Source organism: Herpailurus yagouaroundi, unplaced genomic scaffold (assembly GCF_014898765.1).
Source record: "Herpailurus yagouaroundi ecotype Mexico unplaced genomic scaffold, PumYag 185, whole genome shotgun sequence".
Classification (NCBI taxonomy): Eukaryota; Metazoa; Chordata; class Mammalia; order Carnivora; family Felidae; genus Herpailurus; species Herpailurus yagouaroundi.
The window spans coordinates 17,313,500-17,326,145 of NW_024412416.1; the positions used below are offsets into that span (position 1 = coordinate 17,313,500).

At 44.3% G+C, this 12,646-nt stretch overlaps 1 protein-coding gene across 2 annotated transcripts in view; it reads right to left on the bottom strand.

Annotated features, from left to right (window-relative positions):
* IGF1R (insulin like growth factor 1 receptor) overlaps window positions 1–12,646 on the bottom strand; it is a 309,794-nt gene that overhangs the window by 65,727 nt on the left and 231,421 nt on the right. For both annotated transcript variants that reach the window (XM_040493771.1, XM_040493772.1), the window contains 3 exons: window positions 7,023–7,335; window positions 2,471–2,619; window positions 198–342 (listed from right to left, as the gene is read on the bottom strand). In XM_040493771.1, the coding sequence (XP_040349705.1) occupies window positions 198–342; window positions 2,471–2,619; window positions 7,023–7,335 (607 nt within the window). The remainder of the gene's footprint in view (window positions 1–197; window positions 343–2,470; window positions 2,620–7,022; window positions 7,336–12,646) is intronic.

The following is a 12,646-nucleotide window of genomic DNA, read 5'->3' on the forward strand; positions in this document are numbered from 1 at the left end:
GTCCCGCGGATGGAGTCATGCGTCTGTGAGACCCCACCTGAGGACATGAGAGCCATCTCGCAGGTAGCGTCGGACCCGCAATACCTTCGCTTCCTCCTAACAAGAAAGGGCCCTCACCTTAGTAACACAGAGTCTTAAAAGCACGCTGCTTCTTTTGTAAAAGGAGGATGTCGGCTCATGACATTCGGAACACTTACCCCTCCAGCTGCTCCTCTCCTAAGATCTGGCGAAGGTTTTTGAGGAAGGACAAGGAGACCAAGGCATGGGAATGGCGGATCTTCACATAGCCTGTCACCACCTCGATGAGTCCCATGAAGTTCTCCAGCTCCGAAGCAATGTTATCTGCACGAAGAGGGGGGCCGCGTTAGCGAGCGTTCGCGAAGCATGAGGATGCCACACTCGGCTTCCCACAAACGTGTTTGGAGAACGATTCCGTGGCAGGTCGTGGTGCCACTGAGAGGCTCAGGCCGCTGGTGCAGGAACTTGCCATCCCTGTCAAAAACGTACTTCCCTGGGCTTGACTTTGAACAACCTCTCCTGGGACAGGGCCCCACAGAGTCAGGGGAAGGAGACTCTCTAGAAGGCTGGGTACCATAGCTCCCGGGCTGATTAACAGAATGTAAAATCATAAATACCAGACTGCCAATTAGCGAAGGCTGACAAATCTGGGGAATGTCTTTTAATACGCTCTGTCAACAGACAGTGCTGCCTCCACAGTACAAGGGCATGACTAAATAAACAACGTTTTCTCGGTCTCATTAGGAACTGCCTTTGCTGCATTTCTAGTTCCTAAGATACAGGGATCTATATTTAAAGGGTCCATCTTACTAAGATTGGAAGAAAACACACCAAAATGTTAATGATGGTTATCTGCTGGTGATGTTTAAAAATTCGTTTCTGTGCTTCTGTTTTTATAATGCACACATATGATTTTTCTCTAAGTGTTTTTTATAATGCACATATGATTTTTTTCTGAGCGTTTTTATAGTGCACACATGACTTTTCTCTAAGTGTTTTTTATAATGTACACATATGATTTTTTTCTGAATGTGTTTATAACGCACACATGATTTTTTTTTCTGAGGGTTTTTTATAACACACACATGATTTTTTTCTGAGGGTTTTTATAACGCACACGTATGATTTTTCATAACGAGAGAATAGTTGGAGAAAGAGCTGCTACTACTACCTATGTGAAAACAACATAATATATCAATGGTGTATTTCCTGTAATCTTGTTATAAACACAGGAAGTTGCCTGCAGTTGATATTTCAAGGAAAAGATCCTGAATTTTAAATGTGGGGCGGGATGCATGCCTGATATGAACATTTAAAAAAAAAAAAAAAAGAAGAAGAAGGTTTGGTACTTAAAGGGTATGTTCTAGGGATAAGGACATCTTTTCAAAAATTAAGAAATCTATTAAGAGCCAAAGGAATAAAGCTTTAGAAGCACCTTAAGGGTAAGAAGATTCTAGCCAGAGATGCCAAGCTATCTCTGTGGTGGTTGTGTCAAAAGTGTTATGAAAAATCAGGGGTTTCAAAAACTCCAAATGGACTAAGCATACACGTCTCTGCCATCTAGAAACCATAAGAGCTCTGCTCACTCACCGAACACACAGTATTAAGGACAAGTAAATTCACAGAATAAATAAATCAGTCTTTTTTTTTTTTCCTCCATCTGTAAAGATTTCTCCCCAAAACAATTTAGGGAACCTCGAGGTGTTCTTACTACTTTTATTCTAGTGTAGGCAGCGATCATCAGTACCTTGACCTAGTGGTCCCAGTGATGGAGAATTTAAGGCTAGAAGCCATTGTCAGCTGAAGATCAGAAACGAAAATATCACAGAATAAGTCCAGGAGTAATGCTTCTGCACACATGCAATTACCAGGAATGCCATCTACTCCAAATGATGGCAATCTTACAGGGGTGAAGATTGAAGCTTTGATGACACACACTTGTATTTTTTTTTTTTTCCGGCTCTCCAAAGTAAATTAGGAGATTAACCACTCTTTGGACTCAATAAAATTTCAAAGTGGTATCATTAAACTCTTCTCTTTGCTCAGTCTCCTCAATACATTCAAGTAACCAAAACTCTTTGGACTTGGAGCCACGTGATATCGCTCCAGCTGCAGGCTGCAGAGTCATACCTTTGGTCTACCAGCCTCTTCTGGGGCTTATGTGTGTTGGGACCCGCATCTCCTGCAGGGGCGATGGGACTAACAGAAAGACGAGTGGCGACCCACAGCGTGAATCGACACTGAGCCCACGGCTAAAAAACAGACTGCCTTTCAATCTCTTTTTTTATCATGAAGGGAAACTCAAAAAAACAGGTGTTGGGCACGAGGCTTATACACCATGTTGTTTTTCTAGGCCCGTACTGCAGTTGTGAGGCACGGATGGGAAGGAAAGACAGCAACAAAAGGAAACCAAGGGATCCAGCCATCTCTTCCGGGGGGATGGAATACTTACTGCCTCGGCGGATATTAATGAGCAGATTGCCCTTGAAGATGGTGCATCCTTGGAGCATTTGAGCAGAGGTAACAGAATCAATGGTCTTTGTTTTCTTCTCCTCCTCGCAGACCTTGGGGCAAGGACCTTCACAAGGGATGCAGTACATGCTGTTGAAGATAAAGAATCAACCAAGAGATGGGGCACCTGGGTGGCGCAGTCGGTTGGGCGTCCGACTTCAGCCAGGTCACGATCTCGCGGTCCGTGAGTTCGAGCCCTGCGTCAGGCTCTGGGCTGATGGCTCAGAGCCTGGAGCCTGTTTCCGATTCTGTGTCTCCCTCTCTCTCTGCCCCTCCCCCGTTCATGCTCTGTCTCTCTCTGTCCCAAAAATAAATAAAAAACGTTGAAAAAAAAAAATTAAAAAAAAAAAAAATCACGAAGGTACGCTTTTATTCTGGTTGTTTTTGCGGCACATGTTACAAAATGCAACGGTTCTGAAGCACGTAAGTGAGCACGCCACATCTCATCCCTAAGCCACCCAGGATAAACCACTCAAGTTGCAACCAAAAGGAGAAAGTGCCTACAAAGGAAAAGCGTGCCTCTTGTTTCCAGACAAAGTATGTGGTGCACCCTTGAGGCATCCTATCGGCTGGGGAGCCAGCTGGTTCTATGTGGGAGAAAACAGCCTGGAAGAAAGGACACATTCGCTGGTGGCTCCTGTGGAAAATGGGGCCGCTCTCCGATGTTGTGGCCTTCCCTGGCACAGCCTGGGAGACTGCACAGGGAGAGCACAGGGCCAGCGGTGTCTCCGCCACAAAGGGGAGACTAACTCTCAAGGCCCGCCTCCCAACCAAACCCAGTGAGGGATTCCCAAAGGCATGTGGAATAGCACAGATCCATCATTTTCTTGCTAAAGCACAAATGAAATTATGTCTGGACGGTGTTTTGCAGCAACTTATAAATGGATCTGGGTGGTTTTCTCCGCTGTACACGTGATGAAAGCGAGGAACTTGCACTACTTTGTAATGAACTCCTGTTTCAAATGCTATCCCAAACATCCTGCTAACCACCAAGATTCAGGGATCAGTGAGTGAGACTGGCCCTTCTCCTGATCACCTACGGTTGTTTAAGAAACAGCAAACAAAATGCTCATCAGGTTGCTGAACCACAGACCCGGGATCAAAGTGGGTTGATTTCCAAACAAAATAAAAGGTACAACCTTATGGAACATGTGTGTAATAAACAGAATGGTGAACTGATGAGCCAGGTGTATTTCTAGTGTTGTTCTTGAATGGTCTTTTCAACTTCATGAAGGTAAGTAAAAAACATTCAAGAAAGCAGTTGTAACTCTCTTCTCATGTAAGGCTTTTTTTTTTTTTTTTTTAATGGAACTTTCCTGCATATCTAAGGCAATGGCGCAGGAGTTTGTTTTGTTTATAAGCTCACAGGTAAACAAAATTTCCCTGTTCTTTTCCCATTTCATGTCAGGAGAATGCCAGGCAACGTTTCCCAAGGAGCTGGGCCAACCCCAGAAAGGCAGATTTCTCTTTCCTGTAACATCACACACAACATTCTTACTTCTACCGTGGGTAGTAGCTTCCCTTCAGCACTTTTTGTTGGTCTTTTATTACTTCTAACTCACCTACACACCATATAATACACCCACCCTCCCTTTCAAAAACCTTTTTTTTTTTTTTCCTGAAATAATTGAGGATCCACAGAAAGTTATAGAGTACAGAAAGGTTTCCTGGACCCCTCACCTAGTTTCATCATCTAAAGGTTACATCTTCTATAATAATAATGCAATAGCAAAACCAGGTAATTAACACTGCTACAATGTACCTATAATTCTGTGTGTGTCATCTTATCTCTTGTGTGATCTTCATGCAGTCAAGTTACAGACGTTCTTCACGAAGCTCTCCCATACAGCCACCCTGTCCTCATTTCCCTAACTCCTTCCTGGTGACCACCGATCTGTTCTCCATCACGGGAATTTTGTCATTTTTGAGACTGTTATATAAATGGGGTTACATAGTATGTGACCTTTTGAGACTGGCATATGAGTCTCTGGCATAGTATGAGACCTTCTGACACACAGCATAACGTCCTTGAGATCTATCCAAGTTGTTGGGTATTTCAACACTCTGCTCCCTTATATTGCTGAATTATTCCTCCATGGTATGCATGTAACACAGTGTGCTTAACCATTTACCTACTGTGGAACATCTAAGCTGTTTTCAGTCTTTGGCTATTACAAATGAAACTGCTATGAACAACTGTGTACCTGTTGTTCTGTGGACGTATGTTTTCATTTCTCCGGGATGAATGTCCAGTAGTATAACTTCTAGGGTCGCATGTTAAGTGTATGTTTAGTTTTCCCTGACGTTTTATTCAAATAGCAATTTCTGAACCAAACACCTTTGCTAAACTGTCTAGGAATCATCTAGCACTTTAAAAATGTTTTTCTAAGGAAGTGCTCTGATTACATGTTTATAGATTAAGCTTCCTTGAATCCATTCTGGTACGGAGAGGGTATAAACAGCATTAATAAATATTTTAAACTCAGTGTCAAATAGGCCTTAAAGGCCGAGAGGGGTATTTATTCTTTCTTGACGGTGTTTTATCTTAAAATAGAAGAGGTATATCTGTAGCTCTGAACAGACGATAAGGGCTGGTAGGGAAAGTAACAGCTCGATTCTTTGAAAACGCACTGCAGTGGGAGAAACAACACTGTCGAAATGCTTAGCACTCCCTTCCTTCTGGCGCACTACATTGCAGGACGGGGTACCCCGAGGACAAAGATGGTGCCACCCCCAGTTCTTGCACCAGCTGCCCTACCTCCATTCCCACTCCCACGAAGGAAGCATAGCTGCGCCTCATGTGGGTTCTAGGCATTGCCCAGGGCACTGGGAAAGCCCTCCTAAGTTCTAAGTCTGCCAATAAAAGGGGAATAAAATGTGGTAGACTTAATTCTGGGTGGAATATGTATACTTGAGAGCGCATTGTGAGTCCCTGGCACACTATCTTTTAGTTAAAGCCATTGTAACAGGTGAAAAGCTGTTCTATGTCTAATATTATGAAATCTTGTCAGTTCTAGCTTTGTTTTGAAATTAAGCCTAGGGTATAAGCCACATCTCCAAATATTACACTGGAATACACAATCCCCTTTCGAAAGACTTGCTTGAGGGGTGCCTGGGTGGCTCAGTGGGTTAAGTGTTCAACTCTTCGTTTAGGCTCCCATCCTGAGCTCACGGTTCATGGGTTCGAGCCCCGTGTCTGGTTCTGCAGCGACAGCAGGGAGCCTTCTGGGATTCTTGCTCTCTTCTCTCTCTTGGCCCGCACCCCCAACCACCCCCGCCCCCGCCAGCTTGTGCATGGGTTGCTCTCTCTCTCTCTCTCTCTCAAAATAAATAAATAAAACTGCTTGATGCAGTTACCAGAAATAGACTGCAGCAAAAAGCAGGTGAGTTGCACATTCAAAATTAGTGTTTACTTTTCTAATAGTATTTTTTACTTGCAGAAGATTGCTACAGAACCCAGGCACATAAGGGTCTCCTGGTGCTAAGCCAATCATGAAGGAAGCATTTGGCCCACTGCAACTGAACTATTCTTCCCTAAAAGTCCTCTGCTCTAACAGGAGGGAAGAACAACCCCATATCCCTAGTCTTCTTTTGATTCCAGGGCTATAGTTCCCTATTTTACAACAATGCTATTATTGCTTTTTGAAAAACATAAGCCAACAACAAATTTACGGAAGCCCGGTGGGCATGCACGAGGGGGATGGTCTCTGCTGTGGACAACTTCTTTGCTTCCCAAGTGAAGTCCCCACGTTCATGAAGGAAGACGAGAGAGATGGACAAAAACAAGGGAAGGTGGCGGTGGAGGAAGCCAGCGAGCGAGAGGAGCAGGTGCTGACGGAAAACACAGGTTACTTTATAAGCTGCCGGTTAGTCTGGTGCCGCTAGCGTGGGCACAGGATGGAGCTTGTGTTATCGGACTTTTGGGCCTGCAGGCTGCCCCAGGGATGCTGGTCAGGGCTTGGCTTGGCTTGGCTTGGCTTTCCGCCTGTGCTCCCAAAGACTTCACTGGGCCTGTGCCGAGTGGCAGGAAGTGGGGCAGGGCCATCCTAAGTCTACAGCCCTCCCAGGTCTCCCCCACACCCCAGCACCGCCTGGATGGTAGCCTGGCAAGGGCAGGGAGGGGAGAGAGTGACCTCCAGGCCGTACCTAGGCCAGCAAGTCAGGTACGTAATTTCAAATGGCCAGGCAGTACACTTCCACAACAAATGCAAGCCATTTATTATTATTATTATTATTATTATTATTTTATTTTATTATTATTATATTTATCATTATTATTACTATTATTGTCCAACTGCTCCTAGAATCTCCTACAAAATGTCAGTTACGCCTGTCCTCTCAAGTGGATCCACCGCTCTTAACCTCCCGGGGTTCCCACCGCCCAGATGGAACAAGGGCAGCGCCAACCTCCCTGCTCCCCGGGGGGGGGGGGGGGGGGGGGGGGGGGGGGGGGATGGAGGTGGGGGTGGGAAAGCGGGGACTGCGGGACTGACCTCTGACTCCCGTTCCGGATGAACCCCGAGGGGCACTCCTGCATGCACTCGCCATCATGGATCACGAACCCCTCGGAGTCGCTGCTCTCGGCGCTGGGGATGTTGGCGCAGAAGTCGCGGTCCACGCAGCGCCAGCCCTCAAAGCGGTAGGTGTTGGGCGGGCAGGTGGGCACGCAGACGCCGGCGTAGTAGTAATGCCTGCAGGCCACACAGGCCGTGTCGTTGTCCGGCGCGCTGCAGCTGCCCAGGCACTCGGGGTGACAGCACTCGTTGCTGTCTGTGCACGCCCGCTTCCCGCACGCGCTCGGGCACACTGTGGGGGCGGAAGGGACAGCGTGTGAGACTGGCAGGGGCTGGACAGCCTCCTCCGGGCCTGGCCTGCATGGTGGCCGGCCCCTCCCCGCCCCACCCATCCCCATCGGATCTCTCCAGTGACCGACAACCTACCACCCACCCACCTACCTGACCGCCCCGCTCTGCAGTCCCCACTGACTTGCAATGACAGTATTACAGACCCTAATCACACTTTCATCAAGGCAGAGAGAATATACTCTGTACTTGGAGTCAGGAGACCAGGTTTAAAGTCCAGCCTTTCCTATTTGCTCCCGGTTTGCTCCTGATGAGTCATTAGCTTCTCTGACCTTGACTCTCTCTCTTTTCTCATCTATAAAATGAGGGTAGTAATATCCACATTAGAAGTTTGCCCCAGGCCAATGTGATAATGTGGTAGCCCTATGGGAACAATACGGTGTATTATTCCTTTAAAACGCATTATGCGCTGTTCATTCTGCATTTTGAATGTATTCCTTGAATATCTAAAAAAGCCTCAGCGTGCAGAAATAGATTTATGATATTAAGAGTATCTTAAAATCGTTTAAAAAATCATTTACTTTAAAAATGATTAACCTAGAATATAGTAAAGACGATACTATTCAGGTTTACAAAATGGCTTTAGAGACGTTTGTGTCTGCTTGGATATCAAAGGTCTGATTCCAAAAAATGATGGTATTAACTTACTCCCATATCTTAACCTATTATATAACTGAGAGGACCCTGTGTCTGACTGTTTTCCTCAAATACAAAAACAAAACAAAACAAAGCAACAAAAAAAGGGTGGGTGGGCAGTGTCTCTGAGTCCGGAGGATTCACAGCGTATTAGAAACATTCTCCTTTGAGCTCCTCTGCTCAACTTAAGTGAAAGCAGTGTCTAAAAACCAGAGATCCACAATTCATGTCCCAAGCAGATGAGCTAGCATTTGTCTCCATAACAATGCTGTAATGATCACACTCCATGGGGCTGTTAGCCTCACTGGCAGATAAAATATAAATCAACAAAAATATGAAATCTGGTTTGTATTAGATGTCTCCTACTTTTTCTTGAGCTGGGAAACAACACAAAATTATTTAAATATGTATATTATTGACTCTGACATATATTACTTAGTGAAGATTCTATTGTTTTTCCTTATAATCAAAATATGTACTCAAAATAGTATCAGAGATCACAATTAAGAAATGAAAATATATAGGAGATCTAGTCCATTTGCCTCAAATGCCCCCTTTATTAATACCTTCATGTGGAACACCCCCACACCCCTCCCAGGTCCCTTCCTACGCATGTGCATGTACATATAAATATCTACAAAAAAAGAACAAACCATTCTGAAACCATTTTTTGGCATAATATACCGTGGATTCCATAAGCACTTAACACCTGCATTGTATCTCACAGCATAGTGTAGGTTATAACCTGTCTCCTACTATGAGACAGTCTGTTTACTCCCAACATTTTATTATTACAATGAACACTGCAATCTTCATGAGAATCCTTAATTATTTCCTTAGGATCAATTTCCAGAATTGACCTCGCCAAGTCAAACTATGCTCTGGAAAGTTTGTGCCAATTTACACCCTACCAGTTGCATCCAAGAGTTCCTATCTTACTGCAAATAGGTGAATTTAAAAATGGACATCAGAACTTGGACATTCAAATAAAAACTGTCACCTCTGAAGAAAACAAATTCTCAGGATACTGTTGAGCTTCTTAAAATAATTTTGCAAGCGTCTCCTTTGAAATCATCTTTTGGCAGAGACGATAAGTTGCCTTCCGTTACTTATTCTTTTCATCTGTTTTGGTAATAGAACCTTGAGTTTTTAATTGGGCATGTTGCCCCCAAAATATATCTAGATATTAACTCTCCTAGCCTCTCTTGTAGCTAGAAGTGACATATGTCCTAGCCAGTGAGATGTAAGAAAACCTTTTGGCTAGAACTTACTGGAAGATTCCTTAAAACAGAGTGAGCATGCCCTCCCTCCTTGCTGGCTGGAATGTAGGATCAATTCATCAAGCTCAAGCAGCCATCTTGGACCATGAGGTAGGCCATTAAGAAGGTAGAACAAGATAAAATGATCTTGGTCCCTCATGACCGTGGACTGCTTACCTCTAGACTTCTCCAGATGAGAGAGAAGTAAACTTTTATCTTATTTATGTGCCTGCTATTCGTTAGATCCAACTGAAAAAATCCCAACTGAGATGCACACCTTCAGAGCTACTTACAAGCAAAGAAGAAAACCATTCTTGTTGGTTTATGTCATTTTTGTTTACCAGGATTGCCCCAATGACTTCTGGCTATTTCTAAAAACTAAGCTACCCAACAAATAACGAGAAGTAACTATCTCTAAGCACACCAACAAAGTATGTATTATAGACAGGAGTTCCTAAAATGTTGAGATACAAATATTGTCTACCAAGGAGATCATCTTGAAGAGGGTAACACTAATTTGAATTTATAAGCTTTGCATACCTGTAGTAAATGCACACAGACATGTGCGTGCATACCCGCACACACACAGGTTCTATCATCAGCTCTCACACATGAACATATCTAATAATAAAATAGATTAAGAGACTATTTAATTTCAAATATATCCATTATGGAGGTAACCTCAAGGCTCAAGATCTAAAGAACAAACAAACTGTGTATCTTTGGTTCAGGTTTTTTAAACTAGTAACAGGAACAGAAGGCCATTTATCCTTTAGTTATCTACCTGTTTAGCAAGTATTCATTTAGCAACGTGCTGCACCTGTGTGTCAGATGTTGCCCTCAAGGAATGGACAATATGGCAGCTGAGTACAGGGGCGAATGGAGGTGCATGGCATGCCCTGGGAACCAGAGAAGGTTTTGAAGAGGTACTGAGGCTAGAGCTGCAAGATGAAAGATGATAAGGATGAGAATAAAGAATAACACAGATGAAGGGCACCCGGGTGGCTGTCGGTTGAGCATCTGACTTCAGCTCAGGTAATGATCTCCCGGGTTGTGAGTTCGAACCTCGCGTTGGGCTCACTGCTGTCAACTTGGAACCCACTTAGGATCCTCTGCCCCCCGCCCCCCCCCCCGCTCTCAAAAATAAATATAAAAAAAACCCTGAGTCCCAGAAACTGGGACCAGTATCTGCTCGCGAAACACCCTTTCCCTCGCTTATGATTTAAATAAAATGCTACGTAAAATCCTAAGTAGCAGACGTTCACAGTAAATAGTATTAAAAACTCAAGAGCATTTAAAACAATAGAAAAAATATCCCCGTGCACCGGCTGGTAATCAGTTATACCCAAATGCAAATGTTGCGCATTTCCAGTATGAGAAAGAAAGAAAGAAAAACCCTGACAAAGTATCTGCAGCTTTATTTTGCATTCCATTCCCCATTCCAGTGGAAATAGCATCTCTGGGCAGTGGTCCACCGAGACCCTTCAAAGGAGTGTATTACATGGAGCGGCACGGTCAGTCAGTTCTTGCCACAAGCAGCACACAGGCTGGGGAATTAGGGTTTTGTTTCAGCGACGGGAGCTACTTCAGAAGGAATTTCAGAAAAGCTTAAATTAGGTAAAATCATGTTATTTATAGGCAGAACAATTCCTCTTAAAGGGATCACCAATCAAGGGGTTCCTTTGTGTTACATGATCCAAACTGCACACCACATATTGAATACTCTAGGGGAATAAAAACAGGGTGTGATGGGGACAGAGGAGAAAGGAGAGGTCACTTGTCTTCTGGAGGACAAACTCTAAATAAGAGGCTGCTCCAGAGACGGAAGCTGGCGTTCCCCTAGCAGCACAATCAGAGGATTCTGGGAGGCAGGAGAACACTCAGGAAGTTCAGGATTAGAGAGTCCTGGAGCCAGCCCCAGAAGCCTGCTGTAAATTTTGTCTCTTCTCAATGTATATAAATATTATTAGTGTTTAGGACTATTAAGGGATTTCTCGAAAAGCCCTGGGCAGTGCGTCTCGCCAGCAGATGGATGGCTGCTCCACACAAATGCCAAAACTTAAAATTTAGTACAGTTACCAAATTTCCAATTACGGAGCTGTAGAAGAAAAAGAAGAGAGCCTCTTCCCTGGCTTTCATGAATAGGAGCACACCTAACATGATTAAAAGGCATTTCAGCTTTTCAAAATAAGAGGAAAATGGAAGCTGCTATAAACTAACAAACACACAGGGAGAAAAGCAAATTTATTTTGCCCACGAGATCCTTCTATTCATTGGGATTCTCAGAATGACCAACAATAAAAACAAAAGCCTATCTAAACTGCTGGAAAAACTAATGACATGTCCCACACCAACCACTAAAAGGATTAATTTGGGGTCACGGCCACATAAATATGAGGTGTTGCATTTAAAAGCTCATTCCCTTCATTTTGGGGGGCAGCAAATAAGTCACATATCAGCCTTTAACTTCTTCCCTCCCTGGTGTCCTTGTACTTATTAAGTTCCTTCTAGTTTTTAGTGTTTTTGTTTTTGCTTTTTACATTTGTTTTTGTTTTTGCCAGTCAGTTCCTTAACAATCTTTACCAAAGAGAAGCCATTTTAAAACCGATTATGAAGTGTTCGGTTGGAACTGAAGGTGGAGAACTCAACCTCTTCTCACGGAACAAAAAATTGAAAGGGGGCCATTTTGGAAATTATTTGGGATAAAGTTGTGACGAAGAATATATGAAATAGTTCATGGATGTTCGAGTGAGGTCAAACTTCTGAGTCAAAACACAGGCTAGTTTCGAGACATCTTAATTATTTCTGGGTTACCCTCTGTGACACATGTCTTTCCTGACTGACATGCATCCTTATGCATAAAGGTGAACCACGGCTAACTCCAGGAAAATGCACTTTAATTTCCAAAGTGCATAAGGGACATGCAGGGGCAAGAGAAATTTTATGGTTTTCTCGTCCTGCTAGGGGAGGAGTTGACTCCATCAGATAGAATCGTGAGCAGGGGGAGGGGAGGGACACCAGCTGGGTGAGCTGAATGCCCAAATCCATTCAAGGCTGTCAGCATTGTCCTCCAGGGAGTACTCAGCCACAGGTGAGGGGATGAGAAAGGCTCCTTTGGACTGTTAAATATCAGCCTTAGGAGCCAGGCCCTAGGCTAGGTCCTGTAGACACACAAGCACAGGACAGGGAGCCCTCCTGGGGCTCCCCACCCTGAGGACAGGCAGTGGGAGTACCAAGAGAGGCAAGCAAGGGACCAGTGAGGAGGGCTTTACAGGAGAAGGGACTGCCAGGAGCTTGAAAAGCCAGCAGGAGCTAGCAGGTGCATGGTGGTGCTGGCAGAACTGATGGGGAACGCGGGCC